General features: G+C 39.7%; 3 protein-coding genes across 3 annotated transcripts; 1 reads left to right on the top strand and 2 right to left on the bottom strand.

Moving 5' to 3' along the window:
• Positions 1 to 6912: 6912 nt before the first annotated feature.
• LOC147305012 (chymotrypsin-like elastase family member 2A) lies at positions 6913 to 9382 on the bottom strand. The gene is made up of 8 exons (XM_086277689.1): positions 9257 to 9382; positions 9047 to 9135; positions 8590 to 8687; positions 8307 to 8429; positions 8043 to 8179; positions 7528 to 7673; positions 7264 to 7416; positions 6913 to 7001 (listed from the first exon to the last, which is right to left on the bottom strand). The coding sequence occupies exons 1-8, from the start codon at positions 9291 to 9293 to the stop codon at positions 6984 to 6986; spliced, it is 801 nt and encodes a 266-aa protein (XP_086133815.1). The 5' UTR covers positions 9294 to 9382; the 3' UTR covers positions 6913 to 6983.
• A 1286-nt stretch (positions 9383 to 10668) lies between these two features.
• Positions 10669 to 13734, top strand: LOC147305011 (chymotrypsin-like elastase family member 2A). Its single transcript, XM_086277796.1, has 8 exons — positions 10669 to 10733; positions 10876 to 10964; positions 11388 to 11485; positions 11592 to 11714; positions 11848 to 11984; positions 12615 to 12760; positions 13409 to 13561; positions 13653 to 13734. The coding sequence occupies exons 1-8, from the start codon at positions 10697 to 10699 to the stop codon at positions 13668 to 13670; spliced, it is 801 nt and encodes a 266-aa protein (XP_086133922.1). The 5' UTR covers positions 10669 to 10696; the 3' UTR covers positions 13671 to 13734.
• Positions 13735 to 17793: 4059 nt separating this feature from the next.
• tmem51a (transmembrane protein 51a) lies at positions 17794 to 25469 on the bottom strand. Its single transcript, XM_086278622.1, has 3 exons — positions 25315 to 25469; positions 21407 to 21875; positions 17794 to 20943 (listed from the first exon to the last, which is right to left on the bottom strand). The coding sequence occupies exons 2-3, from the start codon at positions 21823 to 21825 to the stop codon at positions 20535 to 20537; spliced, it is 828 nt and encodes a 275-aa protein (XP_086134748.1). The 5' UTR covers positions 21826 to 21875; positions 25315 to 25469; the 3' UTR covers positions 17794 to 20534.
• Between the last annotated feature and the right edge of the window lie 207 nt (positions 25470 to 25676).

Here is a 25676-nt window from a genome sequence, read left to right as displayed (position 1 = left end):
GTGTCTCTAAGCCATAGGCTATTGGCTAGCAGACATGTTTGGCAATATATAGCCAAATACAGCAGCAAACGGCTTAGGTTGCATTTAGAAATTTGTCAGACCAAATTTGTTCCTTTGCGCTCTTGCACAACTTTTTTTTTTTACCAAGGACAGTCTGTTCCTGATTTCAGTTTCCTGATGCATATAAAACGCATAATGCTAAACAAGAGTGTTGCACTGGAGTCAAAATGGAGCCCCCAATGATAGGGCACCCATTCCTGATACAGAGATGCCGAAGCTGCCTGTGTTTGTCTGTCGTACACTCTGGAACATGTGGTTTCAGTTACAGAATGTTTTACTGCTCAACAATGTTTCTGCCTTGGAGCTCAGCACACTGCATAAAGGCTACTTTGTCCCCTGATGCCCACACGGGAAGAGCCTGCCTCTGCACACACGCGCACACGCACGCACATTTTGGTGATGATGACATCAAGCCCATTGAGCGTTAAATGTGCACTGGCATACTGTAGCCCCCTTTTAACTGCAAAAACAAAAAGTGAAAATTAATATTGTACCCGCTGTCCACTTCCACTTTGTGTTTTTATGCCTGCTTGCACGTCATCTACCCACCGCAGCACCAGTGCTTGCTGCAAGAGTACGTATCATGACAAAATTCCAGGCCTGGATAAAAGCAAAAGCAGACATGCCAGCATGGCATGTGTGCAGTGCTAAAACCAATAAAGATCAGACATACTGAGCAGCACATTTAATAAAAATAACAAGGGGGATTACACATGTGTGAATGAGTAAAACTTTAGATTGTCGATGAATTGTAACATTTAGGATCTCATCAGCTTGCAAGCCCGTTTTGAAAAGTGTACAAAGTCAGAAGGTGAAAAGTGAACACATTTAACGTCACTAACACGACATCACACCTGCAGCTCTTTTTATTCACAGTGATCTTTTACAACAAGAAAATGTGATCTCATGGTTCTATTTGAAGGAGGTGATTAGCACACCCAGGAGTGTAAAGTGAAAGACCATGGGCGAGTTGGAGGATGTCTGGCATGAAGTCAGTGCGGCTGTCACTTGGCACCCTTAAATCATGTTCTTCAAAACCAAAGTGGTGCTAAACACTGGTCATATGTATTGTTAGAGCTTGTGCTGAGGGGCCACTTAACGGCTTCCACCCTTTGCAATGTTTAAACTCCATTTCCCAGCAGTGTGTGTGTGTGTGTGTGTGTGTGTGTGTGGGTGGGTGGGTTTTCTAAATTTTACAGTTTTTGCTGAAATGTAGACATCAGATGTCACATTATTCACACACTTTTACTACACTAGGAGATTAAAAACTGATTGAAATATAGAAGTATTTTTGCAAGTGTGGTTATAAAAACTGCTGCTTATACAAGATGAAATGATAGCATCTGAATGATTTCATTTGAAGTTGGTTGAACTTGAAAGCTCAATGTGTGTCCCAAATGACAACTGTCATTGTGCAATAAACCCTCTCACACACAAAATGTTCTGCCCACACCTTGGGCAAAATAGACCTGTAGCTTTCTAACCCTTGACAGGTGGTCACGAGGAGTAGGAAAAAGTAAAACATATGATTACAACAAAAAGGGCAAAACAGAACTGCTCAACAGTACTGTTTCTGACAGGGATAAGACATGATCTACTGTTAAAATGGATCTAACAACTTGGTGGATTCTAGCAGGAAATCCAACAGTGTAAATTAAATCTAGTGATATAATCTATATTTACTGGAGTTACAGTTAAAAGTATTATGTCCTCGGGTAAAAACTCCAAAGGTGCCTAGGAGTAAGTTTAGAGATTTAAAAATTAGCCCTTGTAAATTTGTTTTTTTATTTAATCACAGACTCACATGACCTAAAAAGAAGAAGAAGAAGAAGAAGAAGAAGAAGAAGCTGCAGTTCTGACATCATTCATGTGCTCCACTGCAGTGCAGTCTCTGTTTAGTCTGTTACATCTAAGTTTGAATTTATGGAGAAACTCTTATTCTACACAGTAATGGAGGAAATAATATGAGACAGCAATCTGTCGCCATCTTGTGGCAAAAGAAAATATACTTCTAAAAGGATCAATGGACTGAAATTCAAGCTCCAATGTGCATTTTTTTTCTATTATTATTTTTATTTTGTGAGAAACAGACACACAAACTACATAACTTATTTTGCACGATAGATCCTTTGTTAAAATATTAACAAGAACAAAATCACAGTTTTATGTGCCATTGTTTTGTTTTATGCCTCTATTTGCAAAGCTCCAGGAGAGCCATGAAACAAAATGATGACCTTGTATCTTGAGCTAATATTACCTCTCCCAGTTCTATAATATATATAAAAGGTTCAATATTGAAAAAGAATTTGCTTTTGCTGGGAAGTAAACAAGCTTACACAGCAATCAGTGAATACAAAGAAAATAATGTAATTTTAAAAAAAAAGCAGTAATAGGCATCATAGTATTAAACTGCATGCTGTGTCTTTAGTCTGCCCTGTGCACTTACTCGCTTTAAAAACAACTCAAATATACTAATGCTGCCAAAAACTAATAACCAATATGATCCATCTTTCTTTCAGCATAAATTGCAATTTGTATATATCATAAATATTTCAAGCCCTTTGCCCAAAAGCATAAAATCAGTTGATGAATTAAATTAAAGATTTTCTAGAAAATATTACTTACAATGTGTCAACGACCAAGGTGAAAGCTTGAGGCCTAATGATGTAAGATGATTTCTGATGGAAGAGCTGTGAAAAATAGGATTGCTTATTTAACTGTTATGTTTCATTTTGTTGTTTTTTTTCCCCCCTGTGTCGCTAATGATAATTAACATGCAAATGAACCCTTGGAGCAAAACAGGGGCATTGTGGGTCTCTGTTAATAATTACTGTGTAACATTATGGTTATAAATGAGATCTCCTCTCAAAGAAGACAAGACAGTAACTGGGGTTTTGACGAAATAACCTGTAAATTAGAGAAAATAACACCGAAGAGAAGGAATAATAATTATTTAATGTGTCTCTTCCCAACGTAGGGTGGCACTGAACAAGAACACGAATTTAGAATTTATAAAGACTTTTCTTCTACATGGTGCGCTTGCGTTGTCGCAAGATTGTCTTTAAAAAAAAAAACTATGATATTGTACCATACTGTATCTTCTATCTCTAATAATCTTTGAAATCATTTTCTCTTTAACAGTCTCTTGTGTATTATTAAGAACACAAAGCACTCCAAATAGCACAAACCTCCACAAAGGCAGCTCGCTCTCTGAACAGTATTTACTTTGAAGGGAATAATATTAGATTTATTATATTAAAACATATTTAATTCGTTTGTAGTGCAGTAAAAGCCCGTGCAAAGTGCTGCCTTTTGTTGTTTGTCTTACTGAAACTACGATTCGTCGCTATACTCGACGATGACGACGAAGACGACTATGAAAATTCGTCGAAGCGGAATTTTATTGTCGACGGTTCATATAGTAAAACCACCTAAATGATTCTTGTAGCTGCAATACACCACAGGAAGCTATGGGGGCAGTATCGCCTACTGCAGTGCACGAGCATTTCAAACACTGCACCGTGGAGCTGTGACGTCAGCTTGTTATTTTGTTTTGTTCTGTTTTACTGGTGTTAAGCAAAGGAGTATAGATTAGTTTGAGCTCATGCACTTTTCAAACAGCTGAAGTAAGATAAGAGCAAACGTCACATTCTGAGCATGCCCACTGCAATCGTGAATTCATGAACTCAATCACCTGTAAACTTTGTTAACTTGTTATTTTTAACCTGGAAATAAAATTTTAAAAATCTATTTGATTTGAAGCTTTATTTCAACTTGTAGATATGCCATTTTTAGTTTCCTATGTCCACATTATTTTTTGTTGTTGAAATATTTTGTCGTTGGCTAATCGACAAATCAAAGACAAATTAGGATTGGTCGACTATCAAAGTAATCATTAGTTGCAACCCTAGTAAAAACACATTTTAATATACTTGACATAATTTTGAGTGTACATGTGTCGCCATTTCATGTTTTAGTAAGTTATATGTTTAGCAATAAATATCAAGTGAAAAAGTGTTTATTTTAATTTTAGGAGCACTGCACATGTATTCAATCTGGTATGTGTTTAAAAAGTTATAACCTGTTACTGTACTGCACATAACAAATTCATAATTAAAAATGTGATTTTGAATCCTTATATGCCTGCATGTTGTCAGCAAGAAACACAGTTTTAAATAACTCTATATATCATTATTATCACTTTGATCTTCACATTACTCTATTGACTTTAAAGAAGAGATTAATAATAAACAATATACACCTAATGTGTAAGAACCATAGCTTCTGAGTTATAAGGCTTTTTGTCCATTTTCAGTTGACTTTCACATAATGGATTGTTAGCATGAACTCATGCAACACCACTACAAAGTTTTATCAGAACTGAAAACTTGTCAAGCTATTACATTTGAGGACAGAATGGCACCACACATAAAAACTACAACACCATAGCCTTATTGGCAGGAGTAATAAAAAGCCAAAGTAAGTTCATTATAATTATCTTTTAAATCTGAATATAATTTCACAAAATATCACTGTCATACTGAGATCAGAAGTTACAAAATGTAAGCAACCACTCCAATAATAGACTTATGGGGGGGGGGGGACTCAAGACTCCACTATTTTCTTCTTTTCTAAAACCTCACCACAATGAGCTCCATACTGCACAAAGTAAAATCGGTACAAAATGCTAAGATTACTGCCTTCAGTCATATGTTAAAGTCGAAAGGTTATTAGACTGTGTAGGGGGAAGGTTATAAAGATGCCCAGACACATAGATCTGAAATGATTCACACTCTCTACTGCCACAAATCCTCAGATACAAAATGCGACCCTTCATTAACTTTGTCATTTATTGCTGTGGTATCATAACGCTTACAGGTTCTGTCAGTATATTGGCAGTAACTACTCCTAATCACACAGAATACAGAACTTTCAGGATTCAAAATTCTAATGTTTGACTGTAAATGTAAAAAAAAGTTGTTTACAGCAAGATTATTAACTATTATGTAACTACTGATGGACAGTGACATTATTATTAATACCGTGTGTTTTTCACGTAGCTTGTACAATAGCATACTGGGTACCTTTATCTAATGTAATGTGTTCACTTATTTGTCCTCTAGATGGCAGTATTACAGCACAAATGGCAACATGTTGACCTCTGGCATTTTAGTGCAGTCAAGAGGTATTTATATGATTTAACACACACATTTCTGTCTTTAATGCGCAAAAATGATTATGACAAAGTTTGCCTGATTAATATACATTTTTATACATTAAAGACTGCATGAAAACACAAATACATATTAGCTTAACCAGAGCATTTAGCAGCACCACTGATTACAGCTTTACTTCACAACCTTTTTGTTGTTTGTTTATTTCAAATAAAAAAGACAAAAAGACAAGCCCACAACCCAACTCCCTCTATTGCACACAGAAAATTAGTGTTTGTTTGGTAAGTTTTCCTTTTTACTTTTCTTGTTGGTCTCTTTAACAACTGTGTTTACGCATGAGGGATTATGTGTGATTATATTTACACATAGGCCTATATACGAATTCATGTGATTTTTTTCTCACCTTTGTGTCAGTGAGTGCATAAAATACAAACTTTTGCTTAATGTGCATTTTAAGAATAGCTAATCGCTTAGCTTAACATTAAGATAAGCTAATTTTCATTTAACAACCCAAGCTTGCTCACACACGCACATCCTTACCAAATAATAGAAATTATTTACTCCATGTCGCCATAATAAGTGATTAATCAGCACTTATACATACTGCTCTGTTCTAGATATCTCCAGTCCGGTTAAAAAAAAAAAATAAGAAGACCATTAACAATAACTTTCATACCTCTGACCAGGAATGAGATGCCAGGTGAGACGCTAGTCAGCCTAAATCCTGGAAGACAACAGTCCTGGGCCAGTCTTGGTAGCTGGGAGTCGGTGGCCTGGCCGCCGTCCGACTTACATTGCACACGACCCCTACGGTGCCTCCTGCAGGTAGTGGGCCTGCAGGAAGATGGGCCCATGTCCCTTTTTCGGGCTGTGCCCGGCCGGGCCCCGTGGACTAAGGCCCGGCCACCAGATGCTCGCCCTCGGGCACCCTCCCCGGGCCTGGCTCCTGGGCAGGGCCCCGATAAACCCTATCCCAGGCAGTGTGAACTGTTCCCTCGATGGTCTTTTCATAGGGGTCTTCTGAATCGCTCTTTGTCTGGTCCCTCACCCAGGACCAATTTGCCATGGGAGACCCTACCAGGGGGCAAAAGCGCCCAGACAACATAGCCCCTGGGATCCCTGGGACACACAAACCCCTCCACCACAATAAGGTAGCGATTTTCCTCCACTCAGGGACGAGACTGTCGTAGCCGGGGCTCGAACCGGCAACCTTCTGATTACAAGGTAAACCAGGTAGTGGCGGAAAGCGGAAATTCTGGGAAGTTTTGCTGTCACAGTTCCACCTGAAACCATTCGGATAACTTCTATGGAAATTATGTATTCTATTCGTGTGTCGATGTGGCTTCTGGTTTCGGAGTAAGGAAAATTATGGTTTGTTTTGTCTTCAGGGGTGTTTCAGATGACTGCAACATGGTGTCACGAAAACAGATGGATGCTCTCATCCTGCAGCACAAGCAGCTATTTAATAAAAATGAAGCCTGGAGGAAAAGACTGTTCCCAAGAACGACTGGCCTGTTTTCCCAGCCTGCAGCTTGTGTGCATTTCCCTTTGGCATGTAAAGAATTTTGCTTTTCTTGCTCTCCATAATGTATTTTTGCTTTGTGTTCACATGCTTAATAAATGTTTAGTTTAAGCTGTTTCCTCATTGCATGACCAAGAAACCACACAGGACTCTGGATTATCCACTGTATGTTTTTTTTATTTGATCACTTATCTACCTGCTAAGTTTGACAAAAGCCCGTCCATAGCTTAGTATGAGGTCATGACCTGGACAAAAGAAAAGAAAAGAAAAAGCGTTAAGAGGATGTTTAAAATTGCTCCTGAAAAAGACATGGATCAGTTTCCATGTTCGTAGCTACTGCGCAGTTGAAGGTCAAATTAAAATTAAGATCGGAGTATGGAACATTTTATAATTTGTGTAATAATTAGCGCAAACAAGTGACAGATCATCTTTCTGTTGTAGTTTTGTCTTTTAAAAAAGTATCTTGTGTACTGTGAGATATTTTGAACAAAAGTTTTTTATACTTACATTGTTGATCCAGGATGTGTAGGCGCTGACCTTGGTGAAGACAGAGGGCTTCTTGTAGTAGTTACAGCCTGCACTTGAGCCAAAGCTCACAATTCCATGGACATCCCAGGAGCCATCAGGATTCTGGCAGTTCAGGGGACCGCCAGAGTCTCCCTAAAAGGCAAATGTGGTCATAGAAAGATGCTCTTGAGGCTAGGACATATTTTCTGATTTAAACAGCGACAAATACTTCAAAGTTGGTGAAATAAACAAAATTTGACTCACGTTGCAGCTAGACACAACACCATCTCCACCAGCACAGATCATGTTTGTGGTGACCAGATTGCCCCACCAGTCAGACCTGGAACAGGTGCTGTAATCAACAACAGGAAGAAGAGCCTGCTGCATGATGTCAGCAATAGGGCCTCCAGCTTTAGAGGAGAAAGACAACGCATTCAGATTCAGGGCTAGAGTCAAGATCGCCAGATTCATGGCCAGCACAGTTTGAGAACTACGTTGACAAGACACAGTTTTGATTTAGCTGCAGATTTAAAAACTGCATAAAAATCCAAACTATTTTGATTATATGATGCAAGAGGTCTTTTGTGATACTTTAAAATGTGTATTTTGGGGAATTTTTGTCACTGTAAGCCAGTGACAAGAAGCAACTCACAAGAGAAAATTATCCACAGGAAAACATATTAAAACTTATAAAACCCTGAAGACGGGGCTTTGGAGCTTTATGTGAGCAGCCTTTATAGTTAGTTGAACTTTTATATAGTTACTATAATAGAACTTACTCCACAGACGTCCCCAGCCAGTGACATAGCAGGGAGCACCATTAGGCAGGGTCTCACCAGAGGTAGGAAGACAGGCAGGCGAGATGGCGTTAGTGTTTTGAACAGGTGATGACAGTTTGATCAGGGCAATGTCATTGCTAGGGTGTGGATAGAAATGTCATACTTAGAGAGTGCTAACAAGCAGCGATAGCATGAATTAAGTATTTGAAACATAATAACATAGTTTCCAGCCCACAACAGTGTACTGTGGGCTAAATGGCCCACCGAATGTTGTAAGAGTCCCAGTTAGGATGGACAACAATAACAGAAGGGCTGATGGCGATGGAGCCAGACTCATTGGCGGTGTCCAGACTGTGTTTTCCCAGGTAAACTCTGTAGGTGTAACTGCTGCTTGGCCAAACACAAAAACAATAAGAAAAGTTATGCATTTTTGATATATAAGTTATATATGGCAATATATAACACCCTACGATCTCTACAGTATGCCTGGTTCTGTGCCATATGTGTGCACTCCATTTTAGACGTCTTCCTTTTTTCTTTTCCATACCCAATGCAGTGAGCAGCAGTGAGGACCCACTCGTTGGAGATCAGAGTACCACCACAGGTGTGATAGAAGTTGTTGCCACTCTTGTACTGCAGAGAGATCTGAGGACAACAAATAACAGCACGGCACAATGAGTTTTAACAGTAAATGGCCTGTATTTGTATAACGCTTTTCTAGTCCCTGAGGACCCTAAAGCGCTTTACACAACCTGTCACACACACACTGGTGATGGCAAGCTACATTATAGCCACAGCCACCCTGGGGCGCACTGACAGAGGCGAGGCTGCCGGACACTGGCGCCACCAGGCCCTCTGACCACCACCAGTAGGCAACGGGTGAAGTGTCTTGCCCAAGGACACAACGACCGAGACTGTCCAAGCCGGGGCTCGAACCGGCAACCTTCCGATTACAAGACGAACTCCCAACTCTTGAGCCACGATCGCCCCAGGTGTATGTATACCTGCCAGGGCCAGCTGTGTGGACGGACATCTTCTCCACCAACCACTCTGGTGAGAATGGGGGGATAGGTGGGGGTGCCGCACCCGTAGGCTAAGAGGAAACAGTGGAAAGTAGGATGATTTCTGATGCTCCACGAGAATCAGAAGTATTACAGCATGTTCACATTTATTTGCCAACACATAACATAATCGTCAAAGACGTATTTGCTTACCGCCGATGACAAACAAAGCCAAGAAAATGAACATCATTGTGACTCTCTTCAGTAGAAGTTTAGAGGCACCTGCTATCCCTTATATAGTGAGTCAGCAGGCAGAAATCGCATGTTGCAACATTTCCGTCAGCACAGCAAGTGAAATTTTGGTAGGAAAAACAAATCAACCTTGGAGATAAGTAACCACAGATATCCCCAAATAAACCTTATCTCCCCGTCTCTACCTCTGTGTGAACCATGCAGATGCCTGCTGAATTGGTCACGCCTTTTATATTTCATACAAGAGAGTCTGAAGCTTGGATATTAAACAAGTCAGTCCTGTATTTTAACATCAAAGAAAAAATTTATTTTCCATTTTCACACTTAGGTCCATAAATTCTGCCCATAACTACTGGAATAGCACTAGCTCCACATCTAAACCATGCCAAATGGGACCAAATAGAATAATATAAACTGTGCAAGCAATTTCCTAGTTGAAACTCTTGCTTAAATATCTATAATATTATATAATGATTGACAAGTCAAGGGTTTTACAAAAATATTGTAGACATTTTTATACATGGTGCCCCATTCACAGCAGGTCAAAAGTAATTGGATAATTCACTGATAAGCAGTTTCGTGGTGAAACTAGGCTTTTTTTGCCCTCACTATTTTTTGGCAAATTCACCAGATAAAAGTTCTGGAGTACACTTTAATTATTCAACCTGCATTATGGTTGCGATTTACTATAACCTTCAATATGTTGTCCAGAGAGATGTAAGTGTAAGTAAAGGAGCTCAGGATGAGGCTGAAAAGCCAAAATAAGCCCATCAGAAGGACAGCAAAAACTTTGGAAGTGGCCAAATCAACAATCTATTATATTCTTCAAAAGAACGAATGTCCTGGCCAGCTCAGCAACATCAAAAGCCCTGAAAAACCACAGAATTCACAGTTGTACAGGGTTATACTCGCTGCTCAGTTTCAGCCAAATATTCCAATACCGATCAGAGGCACAAGTGCAAATTCTGTGTCACTGTCCAAAAACTAACTGAACATTTACAAGGGAGGTAGTATGTCAGTGCTATACTAATAATAATGTATTAGTTCATTAGACAGCTGTGTCATTGTGTTTTGTTTTTCTTCCTCCACCTACATGAGAGTGCAGCATTTCAAAGGAAATCAGAATAGGGGGCGTTGCAGTAAATATGCAGTCAGGTTCTTTGTGTCTTTGTGTGAACTGCAGCATGTGGTGATAAAGTTAAAAACCCTCAATTCCACTGATACGTTTAAAAAAAAAACATAAAAAATACTGAACTCCAAAATACTTTGTCCCGTTCACTTAGCTCCACCCAAGCATCAAGGCTTGTCAGAGGCTCAGTTTCCAAGGATTTCTGTTGCGTAACAGTGTGAAAGGTATAAAAATGTCACAGGTTGAATGGAATCTGTGGAGATACAGCCAAGATGAAGTTTCTGGTGCTTGCTCTGTTTGTCGCAGGAGGTAAGGAGCTTTTCAAACACTGCACACAAAAATCTGTTTTTATCCAGCTGTCTCTTCAGTGGGTATTTTCTACAAAATTTCATGCAGGTAAACAATGTGCTTTTTTTTTTTTTTTAAATCTTTGTCTCATATGTCCCCTCAGCCTACGGGTGTGGGCTGCCTACCTTCCCCCCTGTGGTGTCGCGGGTGGTTGGAGGACATGATGTCAGGCCTCACAGCTGGCCCTGGCAGGTAAACACTCAAAACTTTATTCAGAAAAATCTGAATATCATCAACATAAAATGTATTCTGTTAAAGATAGGCAGACTTTATTTACTGCTAGACTGGTAAAGACTGGTATGAAAAGTTATTGAGGCAATTTGAAGCATTATTGGAGGATCTTTAAAAAAAGGTTTACAGTGGTTACAGTACAGTAAATTAAAAGACATAGGAGGATATGGTTTTTAAAAAACTGAAATGCTGCTACAGTTTGGGTTTTTAGATTACAGATTTTAGATTATCCAGAGAAATGACCAAGTAACAACAAACACTTTGCAAACTCCCACAAGGGCGAACAGACTGCAACCAGCGTAACAAGCAGCACTCTCATAAAGCACAAAATCAAGCTCAAACATAGCAAAGAGGTAATTCACTGTACTCTTATGTATGTTTTAGGTTTCCCTGCAGTACAACAGCGCGGGTGAGTGGAGACACACCTGTGGAGGCACTCTGATCTCTGACCAGTGGGTCCTCACTGCTGCACACTGTATCAGGTATAAGAACCAAGGGTTTTAATCATGCATGGAATTACTAACGATCACAGAAACAAATTTTTTGCTTACACATATCAGCATTATAATCTGTTCTGTCACCTTGCAGCTCCAGCAGGGAGTACAGAGTGGCACTGGGAAAGCACAACCTGTTAGAGACAGAGAATGGCTCTGTGTTCGTCGGCACCTCTAACATCATTGTGCATGAGGACTGGAACTCCTTTTTTATTCGGTAACATTTTACTGCTACTACTAAGAATTTACCTGTGAGACTTGAATATCAAAAAGATCATGTGCGTTATGTGCATTTATAATTGTGGGCTGAGTATTTGGTTAAATACAATGTTTAATCATTTCTTGCCCAGTAATGACATCGCCCTGATCAAGCTCGAGTCCTCCGTTAACTTCTCTGATACCGTCATGGCTTCTTGTCTTCCCGAGGCCGAATTTGTGCTCCCCAATAATGAATCCTGCTACATCACTGGGTGGGGACGCCTGTTCAGTGAGTGCCCTTTTTTTTTTTAAGAGAAGCTTTCTTTAATTCTATCCATCCCTTCAAAACTTCTCAAATAATCATTTCGTGACACAACTTGTTATGTAAACTGTCTCTTTCTCTTTTTTTCCCCCTCGAAGGGAAGACTATACGGATGTTTTTGATAAGTTGATTTTTCTTAGTCAGTTCCTAGTATACAGTATCATCTTAGCATGTTTTTACTTTTTAAATTAAATCTATACACACATACTTTTACTAACTAACATGATGCATTTTTGGTTGTTTAGTGCTTCGTTTTTCTGGAATAAAGAATCATATTTCTGTTATTAATTTGGATAGCACAGTGGGGAATGTAAGTAAGGGCATACTTGGTGTCTTAACCACTAGGTCACAAGGGAACCCAGTCAAAGAAGAGTCAAAAATCCTTTCAGGATCATTCTGTAGACTAATCCATCATAACTATTTTACAATTAAACAGGGATGAGCAATTAATTTTTTACAAGGGGCCACATGAAAAACTGGAACTGTTGTGGAGGGCCCCGACAGTATTAAATAGAACTGAGTTCCGCCCTTTGGCCCCTGGATTCTTTTGTTTGAGATTTTGGTCTGAGATGAACTACGTCTTTTTTGTCCACACAGCCGGTGGTCCCATTGCTGACATCCTGCAGCAGGCTCTCCTGCCAGTGGTGGACTACCCAACTTGCAGTCAGCCTGACTGGTGGGGTTCTCAGGTGAAGGAAACCATGGTCTGTGCGGGTGGAGACGGAGTTGTGGCTGGCTGCAATGTGAGTCTAAAATAATGATTTTCTAATCGCATAAAGTAACACTGTAAGAGTCACACTTTCACACATCAGCTAACTTCAGTTAAACTCAACTTTCCTAAAAGTTCAGAGTGTGCCACACAGATTGTGGAATTAACTCAGTCACACGTTTCCACATGCTGTGAATGAAGGGACACATATTTTTTGTATTTATTTTTCCATCCAATCTTCTCACTGGGCACAACATTTAGCCACAAATAAAAGCTAGTGACTAGCAAGTGCAACTCTCATTCATTTTTAAGCAAAGCTATCATATTTACTAGTCAAAGATTCTCAAATATGAATACTGGCCATTTTGCCTTTGCATTAAAATGAATTAACTGTGGGTTCTGCAAAAGCCAGCGACACAAAACAAGGTGTTATTATAAAGTAATTACTTTTTTATTAATTTTAAGGAAAAGAAAATTAGATTAATGTTCAAAAATTGTATTATATTATTCCTAATGATGTCACAACCATCTCTACTAAGCTGCATTTTTGTGAGCAACATAAAATGTAAAAGAATCTCTGTAATGTGTGATAAGCAATCAGAAAATTGTGGGCTAGTCTAAGAAATAACTGCTGAATGTGGAATTCGCACACTGATCACTTTGATTCTCCCACCTGACTCAGGGAGACTCTGGTGGTCCTCTGAACTGTATGAACGCTGCTGGAGTCTGGGAGGTTCACGGTATTGTCAGCTTTGGCTCTGGGCTCAGCTGCAACTACGCCAAGAAGCCCACTGTCTTTACCCGAGTCAGCTCTTACATCGACTGGATCAGCTCTGTAAGTGTCCATACGTTTGTGCATAATTTCAATGCTGCTAATACCATTATTTTACTTTAAGTCTAACATTTCTCTATTATCTCTTTCACAGAAAATGGTGGCCTATTGAGAGAACAGCTTTGTGGGATGAAAAACACTTTGCAAATTCTGAAATAAAGAATATATACCCACAATTTTGTTTTGAAAAGTTGCATAATTTTTTGTTCTACCATCTCTGCTTTATTGTAATTTTAGCAGTTTTCTAAAAATAGAAATAGCAGTAAAGTATAACAGAACCTTGCTGAAGGAGTCTGCATATTCATATTTGTTTTATTCTGAAAAATACTTCAGCTATTATGTTTGATCAGTGATACTTGGGTAGTAAAATAGTTTCCACTTTTCAGTGCCCTAGAACACCGATGGGAACTTCTTATCAACAACCACTTGTCCTGTACTCAAGTTTCCAGTATTTGTTTGACTTTCTGCATTGCTGACCCAGTTTCCTAGGAAACAAGAGGGAAGTTGCATGCATACAGTCTGAGTGCAAGACCGTTTTAAGCACAAGACAAAGTATACACAACAGTTGATTCTGTTCATCTGGATGTAGTGTTTTCAGTGGGAGAAACGTTTTGTCACTCATCCAAATGACTTCTTCAGTCTCAGCTGACTGCAGGTTTTGATATTAATGATCAAGGAACTGACCTCCCAGCCCAGTTCCTTCAGTGCTGCTAGTTTCTGTCATTATGCAAATATGCTGTTTATAAGATTGGATAAACCTGTGGTCAGCTGAGACTGAAGAAGTTTCGTCATCACTTGGATGGACCCTACAGATCTCTGTAACGTGAAGCAGGCAGCTAATTATTAATCTCCCGGGTCATTCGTGATCACACATAAACGAAATAAACATTGTGTCATGGCACAGGCTGGACTAAGATGTTTAATAATTAATCAAGACCCAGAACTATAAAAAGTCAGAACATGAGTCATGTCTTAAACTGCCGTCATATTCAAACACCCTTTCTAAGAGTGTATTTACTGAAAATAATCAGACAGTACCAGGAAACACAGCTAACCCTATCGCTAACCCTGTCTCAGTTGAGTGCTGTGGTTTCCGACCTCTGCTTGAGGTGGCCTCACAGAGAACAGCATGACTTATACATGTTATTCATTTATTACTACAGGTATAAAATATGATGCCTTACCTAAGCTTTCACTCCAGCCAGACAGTAGTGGACTCTTTAGCCAAATCCATGGACTCTCATGTCCCCTCTCTTGTTCCTTTGGACAGCACACTGTTCAAATCAAATCAAAATCAGATGAACGCTGGCTGTGTAACTAAACCTACAATAAAACACGTTTTTTTTAAAAGCTCTCAAGCATAAAGTGGAAAATGTGGGTGTATTTATTATGGAAAATATGTATATTAGGTGTTTCAATAAACAAATCGTTAAATTTTCTATCTGTGGCAGCTTTAACTGTTCACCATGGGCTTTTAGCACTGATTTATGAGCCAAATTAAAGTACTGTGCCAGTGCCAGTACTCCACCATGAACAAAATACGACAAGTTTAGATTTTTCTGTTAGTTGTCAGGGCTGCTGAGCACATTAACAGGATAGCTTCTCTAGCATCAGCAAGGATATCTGTCACCAGCAGCATGCAGTAAAGTCTGAACTTCACAAAAAAGAGAATATGCAGTCAGAAAATAGCTCACTAAAAGGACGAGATCTCAAAGAAATAAGTTTGAGAGCCAATTAAAATTGTTTAGCCACCCAAACAACCATGCATTAACCCCACGCAAGTGCAGTCACCATCAGTTTAATTGCAGTTTTCTCTTTTCTTAAAAACATTAAGCCCCAAATATTTCATACTCAATTAAAACTATCAGCACAAAGGCAAAGGAAGAAGTGCAGTGACTTATGTCCCCATATGTCTATGTGCTGTGCTAAAAAGATATGAAGTTAGAAGGCTGAGCAGTTCAGCCTTGTGCCACAAGGTGGGGTAGCAAACCAGTGTGGCAAGCAGCCTGCCCTGAGTCCAAACTGGAAGACATGCCAGTGCATCTGGAAAGCAGCCATCATCACCACCAACACAACCCCCCAGAAAGAAACTGCACTCTGCTGTAAAGAAAAGAAACGATAAGACAGAAGTAAAACAGCAGCAAACACAACCTAATTGTCTAATTGTTAATTCAATGACTCTAGGACTATCCACTTGCCACAAAGCTCATTATGTGGCACAGCTACAATTGATTTAGAAGTACCATTTAACCTAACAAAAGAAACAAGCTCCAGCCGAAAAAGAAAATTTGAACCCAGGACCATTTTGCACTAAAGTGATAATGCTAGCAATTTCAACAACCTGGATCTCAGCTCAAATAAAGCATTTTCATGTTTTTTACAACTAGACTGCACATCCAAAATAATAAGAATAATAAAAATATTAATAATAATACACTAAAATGTTCTGGTTAATCACTGCCACCTGATAGTGAACATTTTAGTTACATTTTGCAAAGTGTGATCACAAAAAGCACCTTTAAAAGAAGACTATTTATGACTTAGAAATCCAGCACGTGCTTTGTGGGGTGTTGTTTATGAAAGACGGGCATGCTTGATTTGTTATAAGTAAAGATTTTTGTATATCATTGTGATTGTACCTACGCTTGCTCAGTTTGATGCCTCTAGCACAAATTGTGATATCTGAATGAAAGGGTTGCTTGCATTGCTCTTATCAGTCAAAAACATAGAAGCCCCCTCAGACAAAGCCTTGATTCTTGATTCTTGAGATAACCTTGTTCTCCCTGCAGCTGCAGGTTCTCCATGCTGTGGTGAACTTTGGCTCTGGCGAGGGCTACAGTGTCTTTTAGAAGCCAGCTCCCTTTAGCCAAGTGAGCTCCAACCATACGACAACTACATCAACAACATGATGAACAGCTTCCTATTGTGATTACTTTACACACATTAACAATGCGACACTGAGCTGACAAAAGCACTGCCTCACAAATCCAGGAAGGGTGTTTCATGCTAAACTAAACTCACGAGTACTCTTGATTAGGTTTGTCAGTATTAAGAATGACTTAGTGTGGTTTTTGTCAGTAAAATTAAACCATTGTGTGTCAGAATAACTGTCAAATATATAATCGTGTCCTTGAAATTTGGCAACATAATTACATCTTGCTAGTGCCAGTTTGGACCTCCTTTCGCCTTCAGAACTTCCATTATTCTTCATGGCATAGATTCAACAAGGTGCTGGAAACATTCCTCAGAGACTTTGGTCCATATTTAGCATGTTAGTGTCACAGTGCTGCAGATTTGTTGGCTGCACATCTGTCATTCCACCGCATGTCAAAGGTACTTTATCTGGTGTCTGTGGAGGCTATACGAGTACAATGAATTCATGTCATGTTCGAGATGATCTGAGCTTTGTGACATGTGTTATCCTCCAGTAAGCACCCATCAGAAGATGGATACACTGTGTTCATAAAGGAATGGACGTGGTCAGGTAATCTTTGGCATTTACGGTAATGATGCTTAGTTGGTACTAAGAACGTCAGTTTCCCACCATAATATCCGCCACACCATTACACCACCAGCAGCCTGAACCTATATATGAAACACAATCGATCCTTGATTTCATTTTGTGCACAGCAGATTCTGACACCATCATCTAAATGTCAGATCAAACACTGTCTTCCAATCTTCTATTCTCCAATTTTGGTGAGTCTTTGCAATTTGAAGCCTCAGATTCCTGTTCTTAGCTGGTAGGAGTGTCTCTCTGTGTAAGGTTTAATGTGCAGAGATTCTCTCTGAATACTCTGTTCCCTTTCTATAAGCTTGAAGCAGTCTGGCCATTCTCCTCTGACCTCGTTGCCGCTCACTGGATATTTTCTCTCTTTCAGACAATTCTCGGTAAACCTCAGAGATGACTCTGTGGGAAAATTCCAGTAGATCAGCAGTTTCTGAAATACTCGGACCAGCCCATCTGGCACCAGCAGCCATGCCACGTTCAAGTCACTTCAATCAAGTTTCTTTCCCATTCTGATGTTCAGTTTGAACTCCAGCAGGTTGTCTTGACTATGCACAACTGCTACCATGCCACTGGCTGATTAAATATATGTATGAACAAGCAACTGATGTGTATGCAGTGCCGTGAGTGTATAAGGGAGAAAATAGGAATGTTATGTATTCAACAGATTATGTCGGTCAGCATAAATGCACAAAGACATAGTTACAGAACACCAATTAACAAACAATTTTATTTTTTTTTTATAAAATATTAATGTGATAAATTTGTTCAGTCTTCAGAAAAAACTCATTATCAAAAAACTAAAAAACAAAAAAATACAAATTATCAGAAATGCATGGTTTCACAGTGTATCTACAATAAAAAACAAAAAAAAACAAACAATCAAGCAATAAAAAAAAAAAAAAAAAAAAAGAAAAAAGAAAGAAAGAAAGAAAATGCAATAAATGAAACTGACAACATTTTTTTCCAGGAACTCATCTATATACAAGTATAAAAATCAGTTATGTAGTTAATTGGTCATTAGCAAATGAGGTACAGTGTTCATGTCTGCAGCACAGAAGGTGGTTTAAAAAAAACAAAAACAAAAAAAAAAAAACTGTAGATGAATTGCAATAACTGATCTCTAGTGACATGATAATTGTGCTGTGCAGTATACTGTATAGTCAGTTGGTATCCTTGTGCATTTATCAGAAACAATATAAAACTGGATAATGAAGAGTCTAATTGAAAATGTCACTTTCCTTACAAAAAAAAAGTGAGCTGTGCAACTTCACAATATTAGTAACACTTAATGCAATTAATAAGTCATACAATTAAGCTTCAGCTGTCTGTCACGAAGAAGATATCAAAGTGTTTATACAGCTGCTGACCAAACCATTCCCAACGCATCGGCGTGTCTTCTATTTCGGCACCTTTGCTGCACACTTTTAAGGGAAGGCAAGTATACGAGTCGAGCTGCGATCAGCAAACAAGTGAGAATAGCTGGTGTTATGTTGGCACAGCTGCACACAGTCACAGAGTCTTTCTGTTTCCGTGTAGAACGCGAACAAAAACAAGCCCAGAGAAGCAGACTACACAGCTGCCTTCACAACTCGCCGTTCACCATGGCTACAGGCGAAAGCTCTCAACTATTCACATGTTCCATCAGTTTGCCTCAAACACTCCCTACTGTGTTTGCTGTTAGAGCATTGCAATGCTACGTTAAAAGAGCAACACTAGAGCTGAATCGAGTTCAACCAATGTGAATGAGATGTTTTAGGAAGTGCTGTTCTGAGTAGAAAGGTGTTTAAACTGCACTTTACTGCATACAGCTGAAGGGCAAACTTGCAATTAGCTGCCACTGCCAAAAGACTCCATAAAACGAGAAACTTTGAGTTTCCCGGAAAATTTCTTCTTCCTAGAAAGTCTCTTCTCTTGAACAAATCATGACTTTAATGCCGGCAAATCCTGCTGCTTTAGTGTAAACATGAGTTTTAACGATTACGACCTCCCAAGGGTTAAATTGGACCAGGGCCTTGTGCTCTTCCCCGTCACCGGACATCCTCCCATCCTCATCCTCTCCCTAAAACACATTTAGCCAGTTTACGCCTGAAACACCCATGGCTGTACCTTAGCAAACAGTTTAGTCCAACTTGTATGCCAGCTGCACTGTACATGACTGGTTACGTTTGAGAAGTTGTTAGACAAGCACATTTTTTTAATTTATTTCTTTTTTTAAATGGTTCCTCTTCTAATCAAAATTCTGATTAATACAGTTCAATAACTCAGTAAATGATACTAAAATCCAGCAATGCACTGATTTTGGACCATTTCACAGTTGGTAAAAGAAAAAGCAAAGAACAAACAACCTGGACAACTTAAAAAGTCAAACAGTATCCTTCAGCAAGCCTGTTTCACCTGCCTTGGGTGGAGCAAACCTGCAGAGAGTTTCTTTCAAAGGAGCCTTTCAAAAGAGAAAACTAGGATTTCTATTTTGCGAGAAATAAACATACTACCGTGGAACCATAACCAAAGATTCAACAAGGGATGCTTGAAATGCAGCAGACAGACGCTAATAAAGCTTTGTTTCATGTTGGTTCAGTAGAAAAGCTTCCGAATGAGTATCGTTGAGTAGATGCCTCACTTTAAAATGTGTAAAGAAACCCCCAGTACCAGGTTTCAGCTTTTTGAGGCAGAGACATAAAAGAAACCCTCCAAATCAAAGTCCAGTAAAACAGAAGCCATCATTACAAATGTAGAGAGACTGGATCTACAAAGCTCTGCAGACCCTCACACACACGCCAATTAAGACACATCGAAATTCATTTGATCCTAACCTCGAGAGGGCCGGGGGTGGGAGCAATACTATTGATAATGAGGGAGAGTTTCCGTGCAGCCTGATTCAGGTCAAGCCACCAAAGTGCATACAATACACAGGCGCTGTGGACCTTACAATTGGTAAACTACAGGCGGTGCTAATCCTAAGGATTCCAAGTCCTAAATGGTAGCTATATCTATTTAAATTCTCAAAACTTCACCCCACCCCCCTCTCAGGCGCGTCTTAGGCTCTTTCACCATCAACTCACCCATACAGTCAGTGTACAGTGGAGGCCAGTAACATAAAGGTAATTTATTAACAGAAACCTACAATAATATTAAAAAAAAAACAACAACAAAAAAAACCCTGCATGTGCAGTTTCCTCAATCCAATGTGCCACAGTCTGATAAAGATGTGTCACAGTAAGCAAGGATGCAACAAGTATGTCCTTTACTGCCTGTATCCACTTCAGAGATCCAAAGTTTTCTCCCGTTCAGTGCTTTGGATTTCTTTGGCATGATGATTACTGTTGAACAGAGAATGTATTTTAATGCCACTGGCCGCATTCCTCAACAAGTCATATTCCAGGTCTTGGCTTGCAAAGGCTGATCAAAATCCACAGAAGATGATCGAAATTCCACCGAATCGTTCCAAACATTATCAGCTCCATCTTAAAGCGGCGGCACTTTACCCTCATACTGCGGTGGGGGGGTGAGTGGTTCAATACTGAATCCAGCTGTGGGCTGAGAGTTATCAGTGTTTTTCATGTGCAGCTTCTCCGATTTAATCCTGCGGATACTGATAGGGAGAAGCTTAAGGTTATTTTTCCCAGGTCTATGGTTTGATGCAGAAACAGCAGCAGCAGGAGGACCACTCGAATCCACGGCAGGCTGAGATCTGCTAACTGTGCCCTCTGACCCCTCGTTCTCGTACTGCACACCATCCACTTGCACCAGGTCGTCATAGGAAGGCAGCTGGGAGACGCTCGGGCGAAGGCTGCTCTCAGTGACCGGGTACTGGCCACTGCATACCGCCTCCTCGTAGGTGGGCACCGCGTAACGCTGGGCTTGCTGCTCAGCACTGTAAACATTTATGGAAATGCAAGAATAGAAATGGTACACTTTAATTACACATACTATTTAAATGCACAAACACATTATAGTCACACAATGACCAGTCCTGCACTAGCGTTGACTCACATGAGTGAAAATGATACAGCTTATATCAGGGCTGACAAAGTGATTGCCCTGATGTCTAACCCTGAGATTTACACTGCTGAAAAAGAATTTCAGCTACTGTGAGAGTAAATGTTGCTGCCTTTAAAGAAATTCTTGAGCAGGCAATAAAAACCACAAGCAGATCTCTCTCACATGTTTTCAGGTTAAAAGGAAAAAAAAAAAAACTCTCTGGGAGCGTGCTGAATACAATTAACTGAATTTGAGATTCTCTTAATAGACACAAAAAAATGAAGAAGTCATTTTGGAAAAAAAGCCCTAATTTTTAAAAGAAGTCAAAAAGTGATTTAGTCAGTCATGAAACTCACGTTTCCCTTTGCTCCTGGTCCCTTCCTCGTGCTCCGCTGTGGTTCTGGGCCTCCCGGAGTTGTTGCTCCCTCCGTTTGTTTCTCATTCCCAGACATAATGACAGCAGGAGCATAGCCACTCCGCAGCCCGTCAAGACGAAGGCCACAGAAGACGCCTTATTTTTCCTGCCTTCACCTGCCGGGTTGCCGCTGCTGCTGCTATTGCCAAGTGGTGTTGCAGGTACCACACTCCACACAATCATCACAATACCAAGGGCGACAAGCCCAACCCCCAAAGCACACAGGGCATACTGGGAACCGGAGTTTCCATTGATTTCGCCGCTGGTGTTGTTGTTGTTGTTGTTGCTGTTGTTATTGTTACTGCTACGAGCCTGTTCGTGGCCAAGAGTGTCTGGTGGTCCACCCACAGTGGAACGCATCTTGGCAGTCCCTAGATTTCAGTCAGAGCAGCTGCAGACGAAGTCAGAAACTGTAGAGAGAAAGATACAAGGGGGTGGACACAGAATGAAAATCCCGAGAGATATAGAATATGTCAGAGAACAGAAGAGAAACAAAAACACATTTAAAGTTTCTAATGTGGAAATGGTTTCTTTAAAAAGTGGCTGTCTGTGAGGTTGCGTTTCAGTAACATCAGTAGATGAAGTCTCTAAAGGATATTGACTATGTTTTCCAAAAGTTAAAAGCCGAGTCTTGCAGAGGTAAAGTGTGAAGAAAAAAACAAAAAAAAACAAAAAAAAAACCTGCACACACTTTTTGATCCGTCGTGCTGAAAAGGCAGCTAATACAAACAGAATTTCTTTCCTAAAATTGTATCCAGACTCAAAGGGATTTTATACTTTGAGAGATATAAAATGTGAGGCACGTCAGCATTCAGCGCACTGCACATATTAGCTGCCTGACAGAGATACGCAAAGTTAGGCAGGGCTATTTGTCCTGATTGCTTTGGCCTTTGCACAGCTACAAAGAGGTCATTTTCCTAATCAATAGTGGCACACAGTATGGGAGGGGGGGGGGGGGGGGGGGGGGACAGCATGGATTAAACAAGAGGCTTGCACTCCAGCTTTAAAAACTGTTAGCCTCATTTAGGGAGATGGTCAAATTCAGATCAAAGTGTTGACCCACAAGTAAGTAATAAGGTTATAGATTGCACTCCTGAACTGAAATTATTATATATATGACAATATATATATATGCATTTATAGTAAGGAGATCAGCATCGTGAGGGTTTAATTCATAGCCTCACCTTACGCCAAAATAGTTGAATATAATGGAAATTTGGCAGTGACCTAAAAAAGAAAAATCTGACATGTAAAGGAGCTGATCATCATAATTTCTGGACATATTAAGTTCCTCACCAGCTCTGAACACGCCGTTAATGTGTTCCTGAGAATGAATTACGAGCCTCCAAAACTCCCATAAGTTCTAGTAGCAGGAAGCCTAACTCAACTCTCAATAGTTAGAGCTCTCCTTAATAAATAAGCGTCATTTCGTAAGGTATTACCGAACATGTTACTTCTGCCCAGAGATTTGTTCTTTATATGCATCCATTTTTCAAAGAAACCCACAGAACATAAAATTCACTGAAGCAAGATTCCATCAAGGCCACTTCCAGTAGGTGTGCTGAATGGAAAAAAATAAATAAAATTTACAGCAGACACAAAGTCATAGGGCTCCTCGATTATGGCAAAAATGATAATCACGATTATTTTCACTGAAATTGAGATCACGATTATTTGACGATATTTATTTAACCCTTTAAGACCTACTATAGAACCAAGTCCACCAGAGCTTATATTATTTTTATTTATTTTTTTTACATGCTGTAGTGCCATTTGTGGGAGCATTTCAAGTTGCTATACATCAATACAACTGTTATAGCCCATATTTTAATAATATGTATGCATTAAGTGCATAGTAATTACATAAATTGCAAAAAAGTGCAATAAACTACAAAAAAAATTGAAAATCGCTTTTGTTTTGTTTACATATATTTCTACTTGGAGAAGTTTAAGAGGTTTATCCCTCAAAACTTTAAATACAATAAAGTTGCAAAAAATAGTTTCCCACCACAGGAAATTTATTTTGAGTGTCTTCATAGTTTTATTTTGGAGATACAGCAATTTTTATATACTGCAGGAAAAACAAAAAACAATCCTATGATGCAAATTTGCAAAGAAAACAGCAGGTGCATCATTTCACTGTGGGAAGTGTTACGAACAGCTGATAGGAACGGCAAAGCGTGTTTCTGGAATATTATGTTTTTGTTCCTGCAAGCGCTTTTTATGCAATTTTTGCAAAGCTATATGTGGAACGAAACCGTGACCGAGGACAAGCTGATGGCATAAGATGTAAGTACAACTCCTCCGGTTTCATATGCAAAACAAATTATTGCGCTAGCTTACACGGTCCAGGTTCTACAGGGATTTAAAAATAGTTACGCAAAACGGAGCGTGCTGCTCTGACCGGCTTTAAAGGGTTAACAATGACTTTAAAAAAATAATATAAAATAGTGTGCAACACCACTGAAGTTTTTTTTTTTAAACTCTTTTCAACCAACGGCAGTCACTCTCCTCTCCAAATAACTATAGCTTTCCGAGCTTCCCTCGGGTCCTCTTAATCAGCGGTCTCCACCCTTTTTTGCGCCACGGACCGGTTTATGCCCGACAATATTTTCACGGACCGGCCTTTAAGGTGTCGCGGATAAATGAGGGAGGGGCTAATAATGGGCTCAGTCATTTTTAATGATCGTTGAAAGCCCAGATCGTAATCGTGATTAAAATTCGATTAATTGAGCAACCCTACAAAGTCACATCATAAGGAGCTACACTCAGCACTTTAAATGGGCAGATAAAGATTATTACAGCCCCTGTAAAAATAAATAAATAAATCTGTACAACATTATCATCCCGTAATTTACAAAGAAATATACAGGGTTTCTGTGTCAACCTACTTTTTAATAATTCAATTATAATAAATAAGCAGTTTTGTGTTCATATTTAAAACCATAACCAAACATTAAATCAAACACTGCCCTACAAATTAAAATAATTCTCTGAAGCGCAGTGAGCATGACCAATAAGCACACTTGCACATGTGCTGCATGATTTTATTTTGCATGCTTTAGAAAGTGCAGGACGACTACTAGGGACTGTAAATAAATTAGGACAAAAGCGCAAAAGAAATAACCTCGAACCACTCAGGAATGTCATCGCGAAATACCCATACTATGGATCCATCCATGGATACAATAATAACAGTCTGGTTGGTAAACGTGCCCAGACCTGCTGCACTCTAAAGTGAGCCCCCCCCCCCCTCCTCCCCATTCCCGTTCTAAGGAATGCATGGCATGAGAGTGAATCCAGCTCATCATGACAGCTGCAAACGCAGATACCACGTCCTACTTTTCAAAAAGTTGTGCAGTTGAGACGTGCAAAGTGAGGTCACATATTATTGACTTGCTCAGGGGTAGTTACAGTCCAATCTAACAGGTTTATTTCACCAAACAACGCAGTAACACATTAACAGGCCTGCCCACTTGAAAAGCAATCCCTCCACAGGCCCGGGCACAACATATTTCTAGTGATGTTGTCGTCATTGTCACCTAATCTAAAAAAAAGTCAACTCGACTCTAAACTAAACTAACTCAAGCTACTAGTATAACTTCAGCACTCGGGTGAGTTGTACTAAATATGACTCACAGCTGGGGGAAAAATGCCCGCGTTCGTGCCAACAATGGGACTCTTTCTTACTTTGAACCCGGGAGATAAGTAATGAGGAAAACTCAAACCCTCGGACAAACACCCTTTGAGAATAAATGATTAAATAATGAGTCGTCAGTGTAACTTTTAGTAACATTCAGCGATACATACTAACACTTCAGCGAGCAACTTTAACGACGTTCCACTCACCTCTGCATCCTAAGTGACTCCTCTTCGTGTTCTGCCTGAACTTGGGAGCTGCGCTGTTTATTATCGCACACTGTCGACACTGGCACGACTTTATGAGGCATAATTTGGTGACAAATAACGGTTAACGACCGGGAAGTTTTCTCTGAGAAGGATGGGCCCGGTCACAGAGAAAGCCGGAAGGAGGGGGCTCCAGCCACTTAGACTTCCAGTTTCATTAACTCTTTCGCTCTCGGCGCGTTAATAGACGGAGTCAGGGTGGTTCTTCACTGTCACACACGCTGTCCCCTCCACTTATCTGCTGTACAAAAAGCCGGGATATACACTTTGACAGTTAATGATCTATTATTTCTTGCGACATAAAG

The sequence above is a fragment of the Aulonocara sp. 'chitande type north' Nkhata Bay genome, linkage group LG20, assembly GCF_057382095.1.
Source record: "Aulonocara sp. 'chitande type north' Nkhata Bay isolate Kocher_YH1m ecotype deep benthic linkage group LG20, A_spYH_male_GT1.1, whole genome shotgun sequence".
Lineage (NCBI taxonomy): Eukaryota > Metazoa > Chordata > Actinopteri > Cichliformes > Cichlidae > Aulonocara > Aulonocara sp. 'chitande type north' Nkhata Bay.
The sequence above is the reverse complement of the archived record's forward strand: the minus strand, read 5'-3'. Positions and strand labels throughout refer to the sequence as shown.